Source organism: Equus przewalskii, chromosome 9 (genome assembly GCF_037783145.1).
Source record: "Equus przewalskii isolate Varuska chromosome 9, EquPr2, whole genome shotgun sequence".
In the NCBI taxonomy this organism is placed as follows: Eukaryota; Metazoa; Chordata; class Mammalia; order Perissodactyla; family Equidae; genus Equus; species Equus przewalskii.
In genome coordinates this window covers 75,579,517-75,604,562 of record NC_091839.1, presented here as the reverse complement: position 1 = coordinate 75,604,562, position 25,046 = coordinate 75,579,517, and the positions used below count along the sequence as shown (strand labels likewise).

Below are 25,046 nucleotides of genomic sequence, written 5' to 3'. Positions count from 1 at the left end.
AAAGGCACAGAACATACATTTAATTTTGCCAGTAAAGTCGAAAATGGCTTCTATACCCAAAAGACACTTGAACGTTTACTTTTTGCTCACTACTGCTTAAAAGGGGATAAATATGCCAGCACACAGTAAGTGCTCCACAAACATAAGCCAGCGGGACGTCAATGCTGGTACTATTAGCTTATCCCAGCGCTGTCCAATAGAACTTCCTGTGCTCATGGAAACACTCTGTTCTGCCCTGTCCAAATCAGTAGTTACTAGCCACATGTGGGTATTGGTACTTGAAATGTAGCCATTGAGAAACCAAATTTATTGTTATTTAATTTTAAGCTAAATAGCCACTGTTGCTAGGGGCTACTATACTAAACAGCAGAGGTCTATAGGGATAGTAAAAGTAATACTTTTTTGGTGTTAGTAGGCATCTGTAAAAACTGCCCAATCAACACCAAAATTTTATACTTATTAAGGTAATGATTAATTCTCTCCTCATCATCCCATGATTCCAGGCATCCCTTTTTTGTCTTAGTAAAAACACCTGGCGCGAGGACAAACGGGTGGGAAGGCGAATCAGAGCCTGGCAGTGTGCATCGGGTGATTTACGTCATGCCAGGGATTTGTTCTGCTTTGTTTTTTCCTCTCTCTGCAACTGCTTTGTTTTCTTCGATCGTTTCCCCTTGTTCTCAAGGTCGTCTCCTTCTGTTCAGCCAGTTGGTTCTTAGGAAGAACACGCCCAGCTGGAGGGTAAGCATCTTGCTTCTATTCTTGTTGTAGAAAGCGAAGGGAAGGGGTGAATTTCCTTCACAGTGTTCATTTGCTTCCATATTTTCCTTTAGAGGAAGACTGATTGAATTATCACAAGTATTTCAAGGTTTTATCAATAAAGTAAATCACTCGGATAAGTTATATAGTCCATTGTTTCATGGAAATACAAAGAAGTCCTTCAAAATACAAGGATTCAGCAAGCTCAGTGGTATGAAACTCATAGGGGATAAGCAATCACATATGGTGATCAGACCCCTAATGGTAACCACAGGTTCCTGCTTCCCCTGTCTGCCTCAAAGGCAAAATTACAAAGCTACACAGTGTCATTCCAGAATTTTATTAGCATATATTTCCATGGAAAGCCAGGCTTTGCCATTTAGCTGTCTCAGCAAACAGCACAACTGGTGTCATAACCGTATCGTTGTAAAACAAGTTGGATTAATTTTTTTACTCTTTCATTTCTATATATTCTAGTTTCTGGTATTAAAAGTTTAGCCTTTGCTTTAAAAATTTTTTGCATCGGTTTAGCTTAATTAACTCTTTTCCAGAAATATGGCACAGTTAGGCTCTGAAATACCAAAACACCAGGCTGTAGCTCTAGCCAGAGTGTGCCAGCCCTGCACATCTCTGGGGTTTGATCAGCCACTTACAGAGGCCTGCTGCTCACAGCTTTCGTTCTGATGCTCTTCTGCAAATAGGAGTGAAAATGCTGCTGAAAAGCTAGGAGCACTGTCTGCAAACTTCCTCACCGTTAATACAAACACTTGTTTTAAATATGGTATCTCCAGAGATTCCTTTTTTCTGGCTCCATAGCTAATTCTAAATGAACACGGCAATAAATAAGCAGCTTTGCCAAGAGGTGCAAGGGCTGTGTAAACATTTGCGTATTTGCAGGCTTGCAAAAAGCAACAAGGCAGTGGTAAGCATTTGGGAGCACAGGTTGATTATTTAGCAGATAGCATGGTGCTAGAGACCAGAGTCCAGGGTTCAACCCACGAGACCACTTTGCTTTGTTCGCCAGAACTAGATTGTGCCCATCAACCTGACCAGCTGCCCTTCCTGTGTGTGCTGCTGCGTATGTGCACCAGGGGGCACTGTGCGTGGCAGCTGAACAAATAAGCAGAGCAAATCCGTCATTGCGACCAGTGAAAAAAGTCAAATCGCAGCCCAGTTGATGATGGGTAAGCAGCAGCATCTTTGTAAGCAAAGGGCAACATGAGAACGATCTCAGAATGCATCACTTGCTCATGAAATGTACTATGAAATAAGCTGCATAGGTGTCGCTCTGTTTCTGTGCTGCTATTTTATCTAGGAAGCCACATGTACCCAACCCATGCACTTGAAGGAGGCATGCATAAATTTAAATTTTACCTTGCTTTCATACTAGGTCAAAGGGAAGAGAAAAAAAACCACAATTTACTTATAATTGCATTTTCATTTAGTAAAACAATAAATTTAATCATAAATCTTTTTAAAAAGCATCTCACGGGGATCTTCAAAGGAAAGGAATGTAAAAAACAGACAACAGAAAACAGACATATGCCCTTGACCTCAGTGAAATCAGAATCGAAAGATGACCATTTCTCACACTATTCTCTTGGAAAATTTTTATTTTGGAATATAAATTTAAACATTTTCATCAATCTTGGAATGGAAAAATTCACAAATGTTGCTATGCTGTTGTATTCCTGAGTAGCTTATAAATACCGCTTCTCAAAGAGCTTGAACTTAACAGTAAGTGTAAGTAAAAATAATTTATGTTTACCACATCTTTTGAACTTTATCATACTAAGATCCTGTCTATGGGCAAAATAAGAGCTAACTATGAATGCACGGCTCCTTCAGTAGTCACAAATATATGTCTAAAGATTGTTTTGGAATAATGTGCCATTTCCTAGAAATATTACAATTGTGAAATGCTGTACTGTGAAAGTAAAAACATCTTAGTGATAAAGACTCAGATATGCAGTCTGCAGACTAACACACAAGCCCATCTCAATGAAGTTAACGTATATACCTTTGTAGATAATTTCTAAAAAATCACTTTATGGTAATTAAAACCAAGTCATCACTAGAATAAATAAAGCTAGTTTGGATAGCTTTATTTTGGCTGTATCTAATTCACTTATAGAGAATTTAGTTAACGATCTCCCAAAGTAAATCTTAGACTTGAACCACGGCTGGGTTCCTAGTATTTATATGGTGCCTGGCACAGAGTAGATGCTCAACAAACACTTGTTGAATAAATAAATGGATATTTGAGTGATAACTACATCACTATGCAAACGCATTTGATCTGCAATGATTTTTCTGACCAGACACTTTAAATCTACATTCCCAACACAAATACATTATAATGTAGATGAATGCAGAACCAGTTATCTGCACTATGAAGCTTATCAACTTCTACCCTTGAAAGACTGGTCATTAGGCAGTTGCCTGGTCTATGAGTTTAGATACAGGGAGAAGAATACTCAGTCTGCAGGCTAGCTATCATGAAACGAGACTGAAATTCCACTGCTCGTTTGGGAAACATGGAAATAATTGACCATCATACTTTTCAGTTAGTCTGAGATCTCTCCAATTGTAGTGTGCCTTTTTAGAGTAGAAACACCTAGACAGGAATTTTGGAACCATTAAAAACTAACAAACTAACTAAACAAGACAAAACAAAAAGTGAAAACACGGTAGTCTGTATTTATAGAAATCTCTTCCAGTTTAACCAAATCAATTCATCCCATTCTAATTAAATTCAATTAACATTTATTGCGTACAAAGTACTCTATAAGTTTTATTTCTTATAAGATGTTTTATAACCAACGGTAAATTAATTGAATAGCATATGAAATATTTTCTAACATTTTTAAGTTACTTGTATTTATTTTTTGAACTAACTAAGCTATGAGCTAAATATATCTCACCATCTTGCTATCTAAAAAACATATGTGAAATTTAAAAAAATGTTGGCATGAGTATGAGAAAAACTAATATAGCTTTAGCATTAGGCATATGGGAAAGCTCCAATACACCATTATCATGCTAATGCTTAGCGATAAAATAGGTTATACTCACAGTATCCTGGAACCCTGACTAATTTTCAGACACTAAGCAATGTCAGTGTGCCATTATCTCCAGCGAATGTGCAGGGAGAACAGCAATTACAAGATCCAAATTCAACTCTAGTCTCCATCTTTAATTACTTTTATAATTGTTTGCATTGGGTGAACAAAAGGGAAACAGTGATTTTCATCTGTCTCGTCAACAAAGATATCAAATTAATCCTTTGGTTTCTAAATCCTGGTGTTGTTCTAACATGCAACATGATTTTCTTTGATTGGCCTTTTTGCTGCTAAAGGTTATATGGCATTCCTGTTGTAATTACATTTCAGAACTCTAGTGAGCATAGTGGCTATTTAATTAAAACTTAATCCTTAGCTCTAAATACACACGAAATTACCTCAAGTTTCTCAGTGTTGGCAGACCACCAAAATATATTTTGTCGTCTGCTTTCAAGTCAAGACCAAAGTTGTTGCCAGAGGATGCAGTTGCCATGTTCTCCTCCTGGTTGGTATCTATGTCTACAATGGATATATTGGCTGTCAAGGAGAGAGAAAGTTTAACATTTTATTTGAGGAATACCAACCACATGTATGTCATCACTGTTACTTCAAGATAAATTTACTTTAATTCTCAAATTAATACTGACTTTCTCAAGCACTTGTACAATATACAACTATTTAATAATTGCAGAGACAACACCAATAAAACACATTTATGTATAAAAAACTATCCACAAAGAGCATGAAAATAATAGACTGAACATCAGTGAAGGCAAACCAATCAAGACAAGCGAGAAATTCATCTGGACATCAAAGAACCATTTGATGTAGTTTTCTGTAATATAGATAAGTAGTTATAAAATAAAATAACTAACTAATGCTAAGATAAATATCTAATTAGCAATTAGATTATCAATTAGAAATATACTGAGTCTGTGGCTCCTTCTGTAAATGTCAGCATCTACAGAAGTGCCCGGGTTTCAGGTCATCCTTAAAGTGATGCAAACGAGATGGCTGTGCATGAAGGGGAGACGTGGGAATGTGTGGTTCTGCAACATGATGGCAATGATGATTACATCCACTGGAAATTACATTTTAGACAGGGATGCTGAGTGTTGTGAGAAAGGTTCAGTCTTCATGCCTTATTGCTTTTCTCTCAAGTCTCTAAAAAATATATTTTATACAATGAGGATAAGAATTCAGAAATAGAAAGGAAAAAGGAAAGAAGAGAGGCACTTCTCCATTTAAACTGCTCTGTTCAGAAAGCAGGTGGGAATCCCTTATCTCATTGATTTTCCCCGTCATTCTTAAGAGTCAAGCTAGGCTCTTTCTGAATTATGTGCTTTCTCACTGTAATGTTTGCTTAGGCCCAGCCCTTAACTGCTTCATATATTTTGGATCCTTGATGCATATTGAGGCATCGCTTCATTAGCATGATAGATATGGTCTCTAAATCTTTGCCTAACATAAGATCTGAATTAGCAAGGGTCTGCAAACAACCATTTGAACCAATGGCTTGGGCACTTCTAAATGTTTATTCTTTGCAATACTAGTTTCTTGGATGTTCCTGGTTCAAATAAATATGACAAACACTAGGTTAAGCAAAATTAAACATACATCTTAATTTTTTGGCTGCCCACATCTTTCAACACGCTGATATGCAATGTAACACTCCAACAGAGGGACACAGAGAAAGAAGTATTTTCTGAATTTATTTGACCATGGAACATTATTATTTTCCCTCAACTCATCATCTTTTAGAATAGTGTTCTCTGGAAAACAAAGAACTATTACACTCCAAAATTTCATTGTAATCAGTAGCCCTTTCGTTCCAAAAGGAAGTGTCTTCAGTAAAATCAAACACAATTGCCTTATAAAAAATGACCAAAATTTAACACCTCAAATCCTTAAATCCTCAAATCCTCAAAACGGACTTTTGTAAAAATAAGCAAACAACAAAAAACAGCTAAAATATGATTGTCCTATTCAAAAAATTTAGCAAGTTAAGATTTAAAAATTTAATTACTTTCATAGACATATTAATTTCATACACATATCTTCTTAACTAGACTGATGGCTAAAATAGAAGAAAGATTTATAAAACTGTTTTCAAGACCTTTTCATACATATTCCTTTTTATCCAGATCAGCAAAGAAGTTTTCATACGGGGCTGCTGACTGGAACATGAGAATAGCCTCTTTCTACAGACCTGGTATGTATTTTCATGGTGTTTGTGAAAATGAGATTCTGCTTCTATCATAGGCAAGCCAGTGACTGGAGGTAGTTTTTCTCCTTATCCGAGTGAATATATGCATTTTTAGAAATTATTCTAAGAAAAACTGATTAAAGAGCAGAAACACAATTGAATTGAAACTCACTGGCCCAAGCATTAACTCCCGCGGAGACACAGGATGGCATATTTTTACCGATTTAAAGGAAGAGTTTTACTCAATACTTCCTGAAGGATAACGATGAAATGGGTTCTGCTATGAAATGCTAACACGTGATTTTATTCCTTGCCATACTTCTTTCCCTTCCAGAATAGCTATTAACATAAAATTTCAGAGTTGATGAGTTCAGACATCACTTATGGGTAAGCAGGGAAATAAGGGTTTTATTAAATACTAGACACAGAGTAACGTCTTAACAAGTATTTTCTAACCAGTGCTGAATTGTTATAAACGATATTTGTTTTCACTTTGGTAAGTCTTTTCTTCTCTCTTACAGTCCATTGAAAATCTAAATGATCATTCTCAGTTTTGTGTCCATATCAACACACTTGGGGGTAAGGCACACTTCCACTATTGACTCTGGGTCTAACTGACTCTCAGAGAAGGAGGGCAATGACTCCTGCAGGAGAGTATTTGAATTCAAGGGACAGAGCTTTTACAAGCTAGTTGAGAATAATTCATGTAAAACAATGAATCTGGTTGCTGATAAGGAACAATGACCCACATTGCTGGAGCCTTGGAATTCCTATCCCACTACTCCATGGATTCCAATTGGCTAAAATCCAGAGTAACGTCTTTACATCCAAACCCAATGGGGTCCTTTTGGCCTTTATCTTAATCCATATCAATGCAGTATTTGATGTTAACATTTCCTTCCTTCTAGAAGTTTCTTCTTTTGGCTTCCATGATGCCAAACTCTCCAACTTCTCCTGCCTTTCCAACCTCATTCTCAGCTTCCTTCCTCCGAGACCTATTTCTTTGAATACTTCTGAAATGTTGATGGTCCTTAATGTGCCTTCATTTGGCCACTTCTCAGGTTTTAGCTGCCTGGGTAACCTCAAGTTTATATGTACTTGTTGACAACTCAGAAACGGATATGCGTGCACCTGATTTTTGCCTAAAAATCCATATTCAGCAAGTGAGACACCACCATCTGTATGCTTCCTCAGTACTTAAACTAAACATATTCCAAATCAAAAAGATTATCCTTTTACTCCCAAGTCTACGTTATTTATTATTTGGTGGCACTATGACCCCCACCCAATCTCCTAAATTAGTGAGTCATCCTGACTTTCTTCTCACCATTCCACATCCACTCAATCAAAAGCCCTACTAATTTCATCTCCTAAAGAACTCTAATATCTGTCCTATTTTTCAAAGCAGTTTTATCAAAGTATAACTGACATGGCATAATTTGTCCATGTTTCAAGTGTACAGTTTTACAAATTTTGAGATATGTATACATCCATGAAACTATCACTACAATCAAGAAAATGAGCATATCCATCACCCCAAAAGTTTCCTTATGCCTCTTTGTCATGCTTCCTGTCTCTCAATAAATAACTCCATCCATAAGTAGCCTCTATCTCCTTTCTTTACTGGAGGTTAGTTTGTGTTTTCTATATGATTTTACATAAATGTACTCTTTTTGTCTAATTTCTTTCTCAGAATAATTATTTTCATATTTATCCATTTTGTGTCCATATTAATAATCATTTTTTATTGCTAAGTAATATTCCATTGTGTGCATATACAACAGTTTGTATATCCATTCACCTGTTGATGGATGTTGAGTTGTTTTTTGCTTTTTGAGTATCACAAATAAAGGTGACATGAACATTGTGGTTTAAGCCTTCATATAGTTATATGTTTTCATGTGTCTTGAGTGAACACTTAGGAGTGGAATGGTTCATTTTGTAGGTGTATACGTAACCTTCTAAGATACTGCCAACCTGTTTTCCAACGTGGTCTTCCATTTTACATCCTCATCAGCAGTGTATAAGAGTTCTAGTTGCTTCATATCCTTGCCAGCCCTGGGTATGTTCAGTCATTTTAATTTTAGACATTCTAATAATTGTATAATGGTATCACGTTGTGGATTTTACATTTCCCTAGTGTCAAATCCTACTGCAAATCTTATTTCAAGCCATCATTCGTCTCCTGCCTGGACTATTCTTGGACCTAATTGGTCACTCCGCCTCCAGTTTGGTCTTGTGAAAATCTATCTTCCTTATTTCTCCTTTCTCTGAGTATTTCTTTACAGGCCTCTTTGTGAGGTCTTTCTTTGCTATCCCACTTCAATACTGCTGTTTGCTTCAGGGCTTTGGATCATCTTATTCTAGATATGGCTGCATGGTTTTTGTCATCCCTCTTCAGTTACAACTGTTTACAACATGTTGATGATTCCCAGCTATCCCTCCCGCTCCTGGAGCTCTGCTAACCTTCAGATAACACCTAACTAATTGCCTGTCAATTACCCAGTTTCCCCAGGCTGCTCATGACACCAAGTGTACCTTTAATACAACATGTCCAAATTAGAGCTCAGCATCTTTTCTAGAAAATCTATTCTTTTTCTTGTATCCAATAGCTTGGTAAATGGTACTGACATATTCTTGTTATTTAAGCAAAAAAAAGGGAATCATTCCTCATCCCCCCTTTCTTAGAACGTAGCTTCCACACCGAGTATATCATAAAGCTCCTCAATTTAAAAATGCTTAACATCTTTCAGCTTCATTCTTTCCTCCCCATTCTCATGGTGTCGTTCTCCTTACTCTTCACCGCATTCACGGCAGACTGCAGTAGCATCTGAAATTGCCACCAATCTACCCTTCAAGTTGCTGCTAAAGAACTTGATTCAAGCACATATCTGACGGTGTCACACCCCTGATGAAAACTCTTAGCAGTTCCCCATAGTTTTCAGGATAAAGTTGAAACTCATTAGCTTAGCTCTCAAGGCCCTTTACAAACTGGTTCTCTCATCTTTCTAGCCTCCTCTGATCATTTTCTGCCAGCATTCTTCGTGTCGGCCTATGGATTTACTCGTAGTTAATGAAACATTTCCTGAAGTGTGTTCAGCAGAATGCAGGATTGTAGAAATGGAAGGATTCTGGGGATCAAAGAAGTTTGAGAAATATTTGGTCAAACTGAGTTAAACATCCTTTTTAACTATTCTGCAGTCTCTAACAGGCAAATGTGCATGGTGCCTCTCTTATGTGGGAACAATGTAGACAGCAGGGCTCCAATTTATACAAGCTTAAAACCAGTTTTTGTCCGAACTGAGAAGCTTCTCCAGGGTCTCATGTTCCAAGGGAAAGCAGTTGGAAAAGTCTGTGTTATGACGAATGGTGCTCCCTGAGGCCTCCAGGCTTCCACACCACTTTTAGCTCTCTGAAATGTCCAAAGGTGCTTTTCATCCGGCAAACTCCTCAACTCCTGCTGGGCCTCAGCGCACTCCCCTGGGAGCTGACCTCCCAGACTTCAACGTCTCTGTCTTCTGGGATTCCTGGCCTGCTCTGCGGATCTCTATACAGCCATTAGCTTTCTATCCTCTAACTGCTGATTCATGTGTCTGTCTCTCCCATTAGACTGCAAGATCCTTGGAGCCAAGGGCTTGTCATAGACTTCATTCAGCTCCTGCATAGTACTTAGAAGGTGCTTAGCAAATAACTATTCAACGCAGGAATGAAGAGTGATGCCAAGTTAAACTTTCATGAACTGTCACAACGGCAGGGTCAAAATGACTTCAGTCTAATTATACAAACAGAAGTATCAAAGATTCATTTACAGATATTGGCAATGCTATAGTACACAGAATTAGAGAAATTATGCTTAAATATCAATCCTAGCACATTAGGACCTAATAGATTTGCATTTCTGTCTTGAGTGTGAGATCTTATATATATATATGCGTCTGTGACCACATGTAAGTTTGAGTGTATCTTGCCTTTTCTCTAACACCAGAACAAAATACCTCCTTATATGAGCAAACGAAATGATGTTTTTAAAAGTGTTCTTAAGTGTCCTGGAACCATAGAAATGCTACATTATTATTTACCAATTATATACTTGCACACATACAAATTTCGGGCATTTTTAAAAAGCAAAGAAGTGGTAGCTGTGCTGTACGACCTCCACAAATTCCACTTGTGGGCCATTCCAAAGCAAGCATCTTGGAAAAGAGGAAGAAAAGAAAAGCACACAACCTTTTCAAACCTACTACAGGATATAATTTTACAAGTTATAAGACAGTTTTATGCTTTCAAATTAAGCTCTCAGTTTCAAACGAAAATGACAGACCATTTGGCTCTTCAATCAGTCACGTCTAACCCAAACCGCCTATAATCTAAGCCAAAGAAATGACTGTATCAATTTTTCCCAGAATTTGTGAGTACCTAAAATGATAGAGTCTTCCTCATGATTAGGTGCGCGGGCACTTCGGATAGCGTGATTAAGGCTCAGAGTGTGTTATTACTACAGAAACTTACCTTGTTTTTGAATTCTTGACAGGGTGAATGATTTCCACTTCCCGTCATTATGGTTTTGATTGCTGACAACAGAAGCCATTCCTGAACCCAGATCATAGCTGACTTTTATGTGCCCATCAGTGAGCTCCACACTCATGAAATCTTTCTATTAATAGAGCAAAAATACACCAGTGATCAGAGACACAGAGAAATAGTCAGGTATTCACTTTCTTGTGGGGTTTATAGTAGGGCCTTGTGGCTAAATTACTGGATGTGTTGTTCTGTAATTGAAATCCATTTTGGAACAGAATTGGTGTTGCTATTTTGTGAATGTCTGTGGGTGTGATATTATGGTGCAAATGGTCACAACCAAATTACTAGAACGTATCCTTTTGTGAAAAGAGTAAAAAATGTGTTCCTTTGAAAACATATTAAGCAAACTAAAAGGTATGTCCCATGAAAGAATATATGAAGAAATATTGATCTGGAAAAACAATGAGGATATTTAGAATCACTTGTCTACTTAGGTCTCTAGAAGAATACTAGGAAAGTAACTTTGCTGCTGCATGATTCCATACTGAGGGCATCTTTACTGTGTGCTTCTGTTAAAGGATTATATGGAGAGTTACATTGAAAATAAATAATAATGAAATTGTATCTATAATTAAAGTTATCAGTGAAAATATATAAACACTATCTGCATCACCTACTCTTGGCTATCACACAGCCATCTCAGACTCCTTTGAACAACAATTGATAATTTAACAACTGATAACTGTATTGGAATCTTATGGAAAAGAAGCAAACACTTTTTCAGTTATGGAAGGTCAGCTGTGCATATCTTTACCAGGTCTCGTGTGGCAAGGTACATCAGGAGAGCACTTGAAGAAAACGTCCTGAACTTGAACATGACAGTGGAGATGTTGGGGTACCAGCGAATGGGGCGACTGACCAGTGCATAGCCTTCCCCATCAAACTGAATCGTTCCCTCACTATCTTCCACCTGAGGACTGAAGAGAGACATTTCACATGAATCAGACAATGTCTACTTGGTTTATCTGTATTCAGTACATCAGATTGTCTTCTGAGACTGGATTGTAAACCGTTGCGGGGCAAGAACCATCCCAAGTACATCTTCCATCCTTCTACCTCTCTCCAATTCCACTGCCACCCTCCTAGACCAGGTAACACCATCTCTCATCTGGACTTCATTAGCTGTTTAACAACTAGGTCATTGATGTTTTAAATGCTTTATGTTTTGCTAAATTGGTGGATAGTTATATTGGTGTTTAAGTGTGTCTTAGTGGTGTGAACTGGTGGGGATTTTGGAGAGGTTGAGAATGCATTATTACATTTCCCATATATGTAACATAACAGGGGACAGGGGTTGGGTGGGAAGGGTGAAGGGGATCAAAATGTACAAACTTAGAGTTGCAAGAAAAAAACCATAATGGAATAGAAGTTTCCACTCTCTGAATGCTTGCTATCCAGTAGGTTTTTCTGGGACAGATTAGATTCAGACAATAAAGGATTCCTCTAGCTATTCGCATGTTTGTTGATCTGTCTTCTTCACTGGAATGTAAACTCTAGGAGACCAGCTAGAGATAATGGGCCAGGCTCTACGGCAGGCACAAACTCAGCATCTAGCCTGGTTCTTGGCTCAGAGCAGAATCTGGTAAATGTTTGTGGAATGAAGGAGATTTTAGTATAGCAAATTGCCTCACGGGGCATATATGTTCAATCTATATTTGTTGAATAATCAATGAATATCTTACATATGTCTTGTAAACATAACATTTAAAAAGATTTCTTTTTCAAATGCAAAGTTTTCTATCGTTTATCTATCTCGCTATTCATCTATCTAATTGATGTTGTTACAGAGTAGGTCTCAATTGTGGAGATATTTTTTAAGCCGTAAACACCTGCATATTTGAATCTCTGAAGTTAGAGTGTTGTATTAACTTGAGGGTAGAGAGGAGATATTGAGAAATATTATAGTAATGTCTTGGTAAAATAACAAGAGCATAGGTTACTATTTGCATGAAATCTTGGCTAATGAGAAAAATAAGAGTGTACACACATTAGTGGGCTTGTGGAGGAAGAAATGCACATTTTAGACAAGTTGGCTCTCTCTCTGTTCTTGGACCAGAGAGAAATAAATCTCTGAAGACAAAAGGAAAAGAAGAGTCTTATTCTGTGTCTTTTATGGTCGGATCTTTGTAATTTTAAGTTATATCTAATTTGGAATAAGATCAGATGATGTCACAAATTATTTTTTGTAATGTAAACTGAAAGGATGATTTTTAGTATTCATGAAAAGTGCTACCTGAAAGTTTGAGGAACCAAATAAGCCTATTAACAGTGTAACTGATAGTGAGCACATCGGCTATTGCTTGGGCTTCCTTCATCATTGCAACAAATGTATAGTCTGGAGCATCGCATTCAAGATTAGAGAACGCGGTAGAGTCTACTAAGCAGAAGTTCCCTAAAGTCCTCAAATATTAGAACTTCACATTATGCACTGCCATGGTACCCAACGACAATCCCAGAAAGGGCCCTGGGAGTCACTGTTGACAGTTTTCTGGATGCTTTGGCTCTACACATTGTCCCTTATAACTTAAAACAAACAAACAAACAAACAAACTTAAAACCTCAATGTCAGGATCAGTATTGGAAGAAAAATACATATAACATTTTATTTTTCTTGTATAAAACTCTGCGATATTTATACCCTGATGTCCTTATGTCATTAATCTATTAATTACCTCAACATATAGTAGAAAAAATAGCAGATTAAATGGCAGGTACCCTGGAGTCCGATGGAATCTCACTAAGGTCCTGCTACAACTCACTTAACTCCTCAGGTCTCAGTTTGCCGACCGTGAGATGAACGGGTTAGATCCATGAATGGTTTCTAAGGCCCATTCCTTCTCCAACCCTATAGGAGATGCTCCTATTCAAGCAAAAGGCGAATCTACGGGCAAGAGTTATGTTCCGGGACCATGAAGTAGATTAGCCTATTTCACTTAATTCATTAGCCCAAATGGATGTCTAGCTTTAAATTGGTGATTTTGAGATGAGGCGAAAAACGAGTCATTCCAGGCTTGGTCCATAGTATTTCAACATCTAACATTATACTAGAGTTTTCTGATTTGTTTTGAATACATTTACCAGGAGAAGTAACTATTCTTTTATAACCAATAAATGCTAACCTTCTTAACCTGCCTTTTGTTTCTCTTTTGAAACTTGATGTTGGTCAAGTTAGTATGGATTAATTTTGCTATTTGGGAAGAACAGCCCGTTCTTCCACATGTAACTTGTAGCTACAGAACTAGATGTACACTGAGGTTTAGCATATTCACATTTCATCAGCATTTCAGTGTCACTGTTCAGTATACTTTTTACTTTTTACTTGTAGCAATTTTTTTTCTATTTTAACCTTAATGTGATTTTCAGAAGTTTAAGAAACATAAGGTACACTTCTTTTTTATACCCCGACAGATAACTCTTTCTAAAGCATATCAACAATTATATCCTTTCTACTGATTACTGAATAAATGCAAATTTCTAAAATTGACATTCTAAGATATATAAAATTTTCTCAATCTACGTCTTGTAGCCTCAACTTTTATATCTCCCCATATAATCACTTCTACTCTAAAACTGGAACAATTGGTCTTTATAATAAAGTGTAATACATCTTCTCCTGCAAAGAAAACAAACAAACAAACATGAGGAGTTGTGTAAAAATTATTACATCAAATTCCAAGGCTTTGGGGAAAATGGTGTTGGGGCAGGTCACTCAAAACTTACGCAACATTGTAATCAGAGCACTCACAAAAACAATAACAATTTTGATCAAAGTAATAGCATAATTCAAAAAGGTATGTTAAAAAATTTGAAAATAAAGAATTATTTTAGTAACTATAGAAATTTACCTTAAAAGAAATAGGTGAAGGTAATTTGATAGCAACGAGGGTAAGTAAGGATTGATGCTGCTGAGTGACAGATGTGGGCAAAATGCACAACGATGGAGGAGAAATGGCAATGAACACCTCCAAGATAGAGGGGTTGGCCAAGCCAAGGGCAAGTTCACAGGGGAATGGGCACCATGTGCAGGCTGTGTTGTGGAGCCGTACTCTTGAGCTTGGTATCTTCAGCTGTGTTGGTAGACTTTGCAATCAGCTGTTTCTACTTGATGCAAAATATTAATATGCTAGGAAGAACTGTGTAGGAACCTATGCTACTTCCACATCACTCTACCATTTGCCAATCCTGTCCGAGCGAATTCACATTTATGAAGCAAGTGGCATAGCAGAGAAGATTTTACTTGCTCTTTTCTAAAAACATTCTGGCTTTCCAGTCTTTCTACCTTTGCTCTGTCTTGTCCTTGGGATTAGGATGTGCTCCACATTCTATCTGCCAGCTCCTCTTTTGGACTCTCACTCTATGCCAAAGCCCACCTCAAATGTCACCTCCTTCACGAAGCAGATTTTGATGTCCCTAACCCTACATGAATAATCATGGTATACTCTGAGTGTACCTTTTTAAGGGGATTTTTATTATCCCTGGTATTTGACTATTTTAGTATTTGTCTTTTCCTCCCTCCAAGTTTCTTGATGGCTTAGACCGGACTTTTTCATCCTAGTATCAGGAAGTTGTAAGGGTGAATATTTGTAATCTGAAGAACATCCTACATATACATAGGAATACTATTATAATTATATTAATTCACATAAAGGCACAAGGTCTTTGCAGAATTGATAATTAATGATGTTATAGCTTTTTAAAAATTTTTTTTGGTGAAGAAGATTGTCCCTGAGCTAACATCTGTGCCAATCTTCCTCTATTTTGTACGTGGGATGCCACCATAGCATAGTTTGATGAGTGGTGTGTAGGTCTGCACCCAGGATCCAAACCTGAGAACCCTGGGCCACCAAAGCAGAGCACACAAACTCAACCACTACGCCACCAGGCCGGTCCCCTGTGATGTTATAGTCTTAATACGTGATATGCACTACTGAATAGACATTTAAATGCTTTAGATGTTTCATTGACAATAGGCTTTTGAAAATTCTACTTATAAATTTACCAAAGAAATGTTTAGGAAGAAGCTGGTTTTGATGTGTGAGTAGCAGAATATTAACGTGGACCTCATTGTCTTTGTTGTATTGAAAGAATTTTATAGATAATGTTTCCTATTAGATTTAATGAAGATTACTGATAAAACCACTTTAAACCATGAACGGATCAGGCTTTCAAACTGTCTTCAACACCATGTTAAGTCCATGATGACAAAAATAAATAAAGAGTTGGAAGTTGAAATTTGCAGAGAGAATATTTTGGGGCTACTTTCTTCTATGAAACTCTAGAGATGTTGAGAAGAAAATGTGAAGTGTACTCTGCTGCATTTGTGGGGAGTTTGGGTCCTGGCAATGCGCATGTGCCCTTTATATTGGAAATAAAAAATACAAACTCCTTGGCTCCTAATAATTTTAGAGTTGCTACCTATGTATTTTAAGCTTCCAGGTATTTTAATTTAAAGTTCATAGCTTCAATTTAATATAATTAAAATAGTTGTGGGCTCAGCTGATTAGTGGGCTCTAAGTTTTTTTTGCAGAGAAATCCTCCACTTCTACCTAATTGTTTTCTGTCCTCTATTCAGGTTTATGTAGGCATATTTATTCTCTATATGTGCTTTGTATGCTTGTTGTTTTTAATTTTAATTAATTAAATTTAAAAAAATTAATATTTTTAAATTCCAACATTCTAACCTCTATCTCATAATTGATGATTAGTGTTACTGCACTTTCCCCTGGTCTATTTTGGTTCCTTCTTCTCCTTCTCCACCTGAGCAGAATCTTCAAGACCCATGGATTTCCACTTGAAACACTTACATGACCCTATGTGTCATTTGGAAAATCCTGTAGGAGATAACACCATACCCAGGTTCTGTATTTTGTTGTGAACACAAGCAGAGGGAGTCCAGCCAGGCTCTGTGAGGCCTGAAGCTTAAGCAGTTTAGCGAGAGCTCTCTTTAAGAAAAAATAAATTATGAGTACAAGATAGCCAGAGACATGAAAACCTACTGGACATGCAGGGAAGTTGGAGTGGAAAGAGATAGCAGTCTTATCTGATTGAAGTTAAAACACCGTACCTTTGCAAATTTTACAAAAACACATGACCACGTAAAAATACTGCTGGGGTGCCTCCCTGGACCTTGGAAAGTATCCACACAAATCCGGGAGGGAACTGAAGTCCCATTAGCTTCATGGTCAATCCACTTCTGAACATAACCACTTCAAACCTCTTCCGCCTCATCCTCATGGCAATAGAATATTGTACAACACAACCAGAGCTTTTGTGATGCACAGGCCAGACCGAGGGAGAGTCCTCCTCTCAACTAACCTGACGGTACATCCTTTGCAGTCGCCTTCTTTTTCTCGGAAATTCCACAACCCTATAGGTTTGCTGTCAAAGTATGTTTCTCCCATACAGCCAGTGAATGTAATGACACGCACAGCATCAGCCTTCTGCAGAGAGAGACATTATATTTGTTAGAATTTAAATTTCACAAAAAATCTTACAGTACCCAGGAGAGTTATGAGCAGCAGAATCTGGAGTAGTTATCATCCACTCTTTCTGATATTCTGGGTTGTGCACCTATTCATCTTTTCACCATATCCTATCCTCACAGATCTTGGTTATTTTGTGCTATACCAGTTTATCGCCGTTAGTAAATAAACACTTCAACACTTCCTAGTTGCTGACTTAGGTGAGCTGCTGATCCTCTTTGAAATTCTATTTTTTTTGTCTATAACACGGAGTTATCAGGAGAATTAAATTAGATCATTTATTTTCGGTCCTACATCCGGTGCCTGGCACAAAGAAGTTGTTTAATAAACATGAGTGCTCCTACACCACCAGGAACATTTCTCTCCGGAGATCATGAGAAGGGGTAGATACTGCCTACACAAAGGGGAAAGAGAGCTGAAATGCAGATTATGCTTGTTGGTGCTGTCCCCACCTTTTTACTTCCTTTTACATCCAAGAATGTTTCCAGCACAAGAGAATGAAGGGAAAGTTTAAATTTGTAAGAGAAGAACTACATTAGTGTTGTTCACTGGGATACACAGATCAGAGCCTGACATCTAATAGGGGCTCAATAAATATTTGTTGAATGACAACCCTGGTGTCATTCTCACAGGGAAAACTCTTAACCCAGAGCACAGTCACAAGAGGGGCATGACCTGGTCCACTCTAGGGAACCTTGCTGTAATTTAGACAACTGTTTCTTTTGGAACTGGCATATTACAAATGGATACCATATTCTGATGCCTATAACTTGAGAAAGACTTTGCCAAAGCTAAGCCACATTTATCTGAATAATCTGGGAGGAAGAGTGAATTGACACGTTTGGGTTTTACGACAAATGTAGAGCAAATGGTCACTGAGTAGTTAAAAATTTGTACTTATAATTTTAGGTTAAACTATTGACAGGTACACCTTCCTATGGCTGTGACCAAGTGGTGCACTACCATGGAGACAGTGTTGATCAGACTCGCTGGCATTCACAAGTCAGAACAGTCCTCGGGATTCTTGCTCATCAGTTGGAGCCTCTCTTAATTTTCCAGAGGATGATTATCCTACTTGTGGATTCTACTGGCTTTTTGCTTTTCCTTCTTGCATCCTAAAAAGCTATCCTTGGGATTTTTTCCTGCGCCTTTGAATTTTCATTAGTATGTTGATTTAGTTACTTGTTTTCAGCTTTTGGTTGATAGTCTAGTGTGGCAGGGGCCTTGAAACTCTTGGCCAAAATGATTAAGATTTTCTATAGATTTTATTTGTCTGTCTTTTTCCCGGAGACTGGCATCAGGAAGTTGCTTTATACCTAATGACACCTGAATAAGAATTATTTAAGATGCAGTTTAAGGTGTGACTACCATGTCTCGGGCATTTGTTATAAATTTTATGCATATAATCTCACTATTCCTTGTGGTGGTAAGGCACGGTGATTAAGAGTGGGCTCTTGTGCCTATTAACATGTGTTCAAACCCCAGCTCCGCCACTAATTGCTATGTGACCTTGGTTAAGTCATTTATCTCCTCTCTTACTCAGATTCCTTGACTATAAAATGAGGAAGATATTAGCTATCTTTTGATGAAAATTAAATAAGTTAGAACATTACTTAGTCCATAGTAAGGACTATATAAATGTTATGAAAGTTATTATTATATTCTACAATGTGCAAACAAGGGAAATATTTTTATCTTCCTTGTCTAGTTGAGAAAACTGAAGCCGAAGGGGTTAAGTGACTTGTGTAAGGTCATATTTTAGTAAATGATAGAGCAGGGAATCGGACCTGGATTTGATTTCAGAATTCATGTTTTTTGTATCACTCTGTGCTACTCCTGTATTCATCTTTATGGGTAGGCGAGAAAGTCGCCATATGACTGTATATTGCTATGTGCCATATATATTTATGCGCGGTTCTGAGAAATGAGGATGATTTTAGTGTGCAGTTGTGGAATCAATTCCAATACTTTAGAGTCACATCTCGTGCACCAAGCAAATAAAACAGCCTCACTCGATATGGAGGCTGAGTTCTCAGAAATTGGGGGTCACTCTGGCTTTTCACATTTTCTGACTAATCTCATCCCGGGATGATTCTGACAAGCCCAGGATTATCCGTTATATTTGGTTGTGCGCTTACATCTCACCCACAGGTCATTTTTCTAACACCTAATTCCACTTAATCAACACAAGCTTCTTTAAAATGCAGGCACTTTGCAATTTGAAATGCACAAGGACCCGTTATGAAGCAATTATGAATATTAAGAGCATTACTCTATAAGAATGAGGAGAAGAACAACTCGAAATAACTTTAAAAATCAGAGCAGGATTTGAAAGCTATGGCTTCTGTGATATTTCCCAAGGTATTCATAAATCTTTTAATTAGATGTGAGTTTGAACTTTATAATACCTCATATCAATAAAGCATAAATTGATTAAGAAAAATGGGGTATATTTAAAAAACACTTTGTTCTTGAGGCAACTAAAACAAGAATATAAAAAAATTGTGCCACAGATAAGGGCAAAACAACAACTGTTTAGGTAAATACACATAGGCTTAAAAGTACTGGGTTTCTAGAGTGAATAGTCAAGGAAGAAAATTCTTACTCAAAATGAATTCATGTTTTCATAAACACTAATTAAGTAAAAAGTGGTCAGGTTTTAACAGAGCTTTATCATGCCTTCCCCCAAAGTAATCACGTCAGGAATGGTCTACACAGGTGAAATAAACAGGATGGGGATGAACACATTACCTTCAATTTCCCAGTCAAGCCCCCAACAAAGAGCATTGCATTTGCATCCACATCTAGAATTGTATACCCCGGAGGAGACACTGCGTGGTGTGTGCTGGGCACAATGCTGGCTTTGGGTCCATCCAGTGCTCTTACAGAAATAGTTCCATTTCTCCCAGTTCTTCCAGCATATGTGTTGAAATGAAGTGGAGGAAAATGAAATATGTATCACATTTCTAGTAACCTCAGACTTAGAAGGTATAAATGCAGAGACTTATTTTGGAATATTTAAGAGAGAACTGAGTGTTCAGTTTCAAAAGTTCCAGATTTATTAAATTGCAAATCAAAACCCAGAGTCAGATCTTTGATGTATGTTTACTGTCAGATTCAACCAGGACCAGTGAGCCACATACCCTGATTCTGCATGTGTCCATTGATACGAAATGACACAGAAGCAGTTGGCTGATGGAATTGCTCTTGATTAAATAGAAAGCCTTTTTCATATCGCTTTACAGAACAACGTACTATTTACCAACACACATTATTTAAACGTTTATATTACTTCATTTAGCATTTTGTCTAATTTAATTCAGCAAGTGAACCCCAATGAGCCACCTTTCTGCTTTAAGCTGCATCATTTCTCCTAAAATCCCTCTGATGTCTTGGATCCAAATTTGCTGAAGAAGTTTCCTGGAATTGTGTGACTTTTATTGTTTGACATACCATCTTAATGTATATAGTATAATATCTAGTCTTCAGGGTTGTGTATACAAATTGTATAGAACTTCACTTTTAAATTCAGTTAATAGAATTTTGAAAGCTATTACTATCTTATTTCATTTTCTTAAGTGATTGATTTCCATGAATTGTTAAATATGAAAATGTGGTCTCTCTTCTGAGACAAGCAGTCACAACAAAACTTTAGTGTCATATTTCTCTCCCTGCTGTCTCATTTTGGTAATCTTTTTATCTTTGAGAGTGCAGTATTCACTGAAATACATGGAAACAATAGAATGAATTTATCAAATAAGGTTCTTCTTTCACAGAATGTCTCTCTTCTGTTAGAAGAACTGTACTTTATGAATAGAAATGTTCTGAAACCCAGTAAGGTGCGTAATCCCTCCCTCACCATCACACATGGAGGCACATTCTGTCTGTCGGTCTCTCTTTCACAGACACACACACACTTACTGAAGATCTTAAAAGGGAACTGAAAATATTGCTTCTTATTAAGTTTTCTTTTAAACAATTTATTATGGACAAAATTAAACATATCCAAACATAGAACGGAATTCTATGTATCCGTCACCTGGATTCAAAGGTTACCAGATCCTCAAGTCTTCTTTATCCATCTCTGGTCAACTTCAATTCTCTCCCTTGGCCCTTAACCACACCTCTTAAATGCTAGCTGCTTTGGGCTTAGTAGGAAGTTGAAAATTAGGAAAAATAGAAGAGAAAATGAGGGGAAAGTATTGAGGACAGAAATGTTTTCTATAAGTAATCTATTTACTGCTAGAAGTTAATTGAATCAAAACGTCAAAGACAGAATTAATCAGGGCCAGCCCAGTGGTACAGCGATTAAGTTCGCGTGCTCCACTTCAGCGGCCTGGGGTTTGCAGGTTCAGATCCTGGGCATGGACCTATGCACCACTTATCAAGCCATGCTGTGGCAGGTGTCCAACATATAAAGCAGAGGGAAATGGGCATGGATGTTAGCTCAGGGCCAATCTTCCTCAGCAAAAAGAGGATTGGTGGTGGATGTTAGCTCAGGGCTAATCTTTCTCAAAATGAAAAAAAAAGAAAAAAAAAAGGATAGAATTAATCAATTTTCTGTTAGTTCCCATTTCAGTAGTGTGGACCTGACATGTTATATATTCTTGCCAGCATTTAGATACTGCACGTGCCTGTAGGCAAGGATGCTATGCAGACCAGAACAGGAGCTGTGCACACCAAAGACAGGCACCAGTGGCATCTCTTACACTCTGACTTGTGCTGAATAAAGGTGAGTCTCAGTACTTCTTCAGGTGTGACAAGATGACTGAAAACAACTGAACCTCAAAATTCCTATGGAACAACCAGATGAGGGGTCCAAAGTGGACTGGTCTCTCTGGTCAACACCTTGAAGATTTGTCAGTTCATAACAGGTACTCCAAAGATACCCATTCACACACATTTATACATAAATATACAATACATAAAATTACATACATACATAGCTACCTTCTTGAAATGGAAGTAGGAATTTTCCTATAAACTAGGAAACTACTTCAAAGTTCTGTCAATTATTTTAATCTTTATTGATTTAGCTACCTTGATGCCTCAATACGGTACCAATATGAGTCATCAATAGTCAAATCTGGATACTCTACACGTCCAACTCCGGATCCAACATCCCAGAGGAAGCTGACTTTTCCTTTACGCATTTCTATAGCCAGAAAGTCGATCTAGTTCAGAGGAACACAAAAACAATAGATATCAGATAGAAAGCACACAGCAGAGATTTCAACAGGCGCCATTTAGAGATACGTGAAATAATTAGAAAGCTCACAATAAAAATTCTAAAATGATATGATCTGTTATTGCGTATGACTAAGTAATATTCCATTGTCCAAACTGCTGTTGCATACGTGTTAATTTAACCAATTCTAGTTAGGTCTAATCTTGAGACAAAGTCTTTTCTTACTCTGATACTTATGGTAGAGATAAAAGCAAATATTTGGATTCAAAATTCATTATTGTCTTCTCCAAGGACACTGACATTTTTGAGGGTCCAGCTTCGATTTTTTTAACCAAGGTGACCTGGAACTTCTCACCTGAATTGCAAGTATTGACTTACATGGAGTGGCCTGTTGATAAGTCTTACTCATTTTGGAAGGTCTCCATGCCGGCAAAGTCAAATGGTTCAAATGAAAGGAATTAGAACATTTTGGATGAGCTTTTGTGGCTACAACTTCTTTTATTTCAGTTTGAGTCATAAATTCAACATGAATCATAAGAGTTTTCATTGGTACGAAATTAGTACAATTTGCCATTTTCATTTAACAGGAAAGTTCATTAGAATTTCTTAAAGTAAAAAAAAGAAAAAGCCTTATTCCTATTAGTTTTTCTTTGTCAATAGCTAGCTCTGGATATATGACTCAAAGTAAATGCTGCTATACTCACAAATGAAAGCAGATATGCCTAAATAGTGTAAAAAGTTGCATAGAAAAAAAAACTTTGTGAGGTAAAATTCTGAAGTTTTCAAATCTTGAAACGCCACTTTATACAATTTTAGGACCTTGTTATTAGATTCTACACATTTTCCCCACTACCAGGACTAACCTCTGACTACACACACACAGTAGACCAAAGGAAAGCTGAATATTAGACTTACAAATTTGGCACTTCCAAGATAAAAAAGGAGGTTGTCAGCAACAGCTGTCTTTACGTTGACAATGATATTGTTGTAGCTTCCTTTCTTGATTTCTGGCTTGTATGTTCGAATGCAGTCACCTCCAGATGACACAGATACTTTGATCTTGAAGGAAAACAAGGTACAAAGAACCAAGACTCAATCTCTCAGAAAGTTTGAAGTAGCTGCCGAACAACCACGAAGCCATCATCATGATCATCATGTCTTCTTTGAAGTTATTTTTCTATCATCAAATAGTACCATTAAATGCCCGTATGCAGACACATTATACTCATTAATGAGGGCACAGAAGAGTAGCTTTCCACCAGCATATCGACAATGAGCTGTTCCCAGTCTCGCGTCTTCTTAGCATGCTAATATTTTTTGAAGCATGCAACTAACAAATTCTTCCCTTCATACCTTTCTCCTTTATGAATATGGAACATTTTCAAAAGGTGATTTTACATGAAGATAATGGTAATGATCTTCATTAAGGTTGTTTAATGAAATTTTACAATTCAAATTTCAGCATTTTCAGCAAATTTCGGTATCACAAAGTAGAAAACCATTTTTCTTTTGGTTTTCAAGAGGAAATTACCTACCTTTCCCTGTTCTCACAGCTAAAAGATGCCAAATAGATTTTGTTCTAGATGTTCTAACAATAAGAAGAATCTTAATTATTCCACTCAGAACATGCATTTCAGAATAAATTATACCTTTTTATTAAGTTGCCAGGAAATGAAACAGAAGTAATTTCCAATGGCTATCACTACTAATGTATTTAACAGCTCCTTTTTCTTTTGACTAGTCCTTTAAAAATTACTATAAATTGCTAAGAAAGAAATTCCTATGTGAATAGAATCTGAAAGGGAGCCTTTCTTCCATCACAAATAACACCAGTTGATTACTTGATTTAATTTCCTTTGCTTCAGGTATATCAACAAAAGGGCACTTTCAGGGCGGCAATGTCATTGCTTGGACTCAGCGAGAAGCTGTTACTTTGCTCCATGATAGTCCTCAAAGTAGGAGGCAGAGGCAGGTAGAGGTAAAACTTCTCTTTACCGTGGATTCCAATGCCAGGCTTCAGGAAGCCTCTTGGCTCTCATGAACAGTGAATTTCCATTTTCTTATTCCTTCCAGAACTTTGTGCTACTCAGATAGCTTTCATACTTGGAAGAAAACCCATTTGCATTGTTGCTACCCACATGAAAGAGCTGTGCAGACTCCAAATAAGTTATCATCGGACACCAAACAGGTCTCCATATCATGGTGACACTTGATGGTATCTCCAAGAGTCTAATTAGGGTGTGGGTGTAGGCAGCACCAGGACCGTTCTCCAAGGTGGTATAGACTACACTGAGATGGTGCTGGATTCAAAATTGGTTGGCTTCAAAAGAAAGGGAAGGATTTTTGGTACTGACAAATATGTAAATTTATATGTGTTTGCGAACTTCTGGGGATATGACAGAGCTGTTGCATCTCCTCAGACCCTGCAGAAGTCTTGTATTTGTACAGCACTATCATTTCCTCACCTAATCTACTGACCAAATTGCATCTCCACACGGAGGAATTGTGTGCTGGAAGGAAACGGGCTCATTGTAATGGAGCCCTGTGTGGTGGCCAATGGCTGGAATGATCTAGAAAGCCGACTGCTTAGACTGCTTTCCCTGTCCTCCCTTCCCTCTAAGGATGGGGTCTGCCAACTGAAGTGCACAGCACTGGGGTCCATTCTGGTCCCCAGAGTGTTTTCTCTGTGTCCTGGGGAGAGAGTCTTCCTGGTTGTGTGATTTTCAGTCAGGAAGTTAGTTCTTTGCTCCAGAAAGGATGGAATTTCCCTC

At 37.5% G+C, this 25,046-nt stretch overlaps 1 protein-coding gene across 2 annotated transcripts in view; it reads right to left on the bottom strand.

Annotated features, from left to right (window-relative positions):
• LAMA2 (laminin subunit alpha 2) overlaps nucleotides 1-25,046 on the bottom strand; it is a 542,322-nt gene that overhangs the window by 35,391 nt on the left and 481,885 nt on the right. For both annotated transcript variants that reach the window (XM_070557039.1, XM_070557040.1), the window contains exons 45-51: nucleotides 23,191-23,334; nucleotides 22,128-22,261; nucleotides 19,839-19,998; nucleotides 16,921-17,045; nucleotides 11,360-11,522; nucleotides 10,534-10,678; nucleotides 4,217-4,355 (exon numbers count right to left, since the gene is read on the bottom strand). In XM_070557039.1, coding sequence (XP_070413140.1) covers nucleotides 4,217-4,355; nucleotides 10,534-10,678; nucleotides 11,360-11,522; nucleotides 16,921-17,045; nucleotides 19,839-19,998; nucleotides 22,128-22,261; nucleotides 23,191-23,334 — 1,010 coding nt within the window. The remainder of the gene's footprint in view (nucleotides 1-4,216; nucleotides 4,356-10,533; nucleotides 10,679-11,359; nucleotides 11,523-16,920; nucleotides 17,046-19,838; nucleotides 19,999-22,127; nucleotides 22,262-23,190; nucleotides 23,335-25,046) is intronic.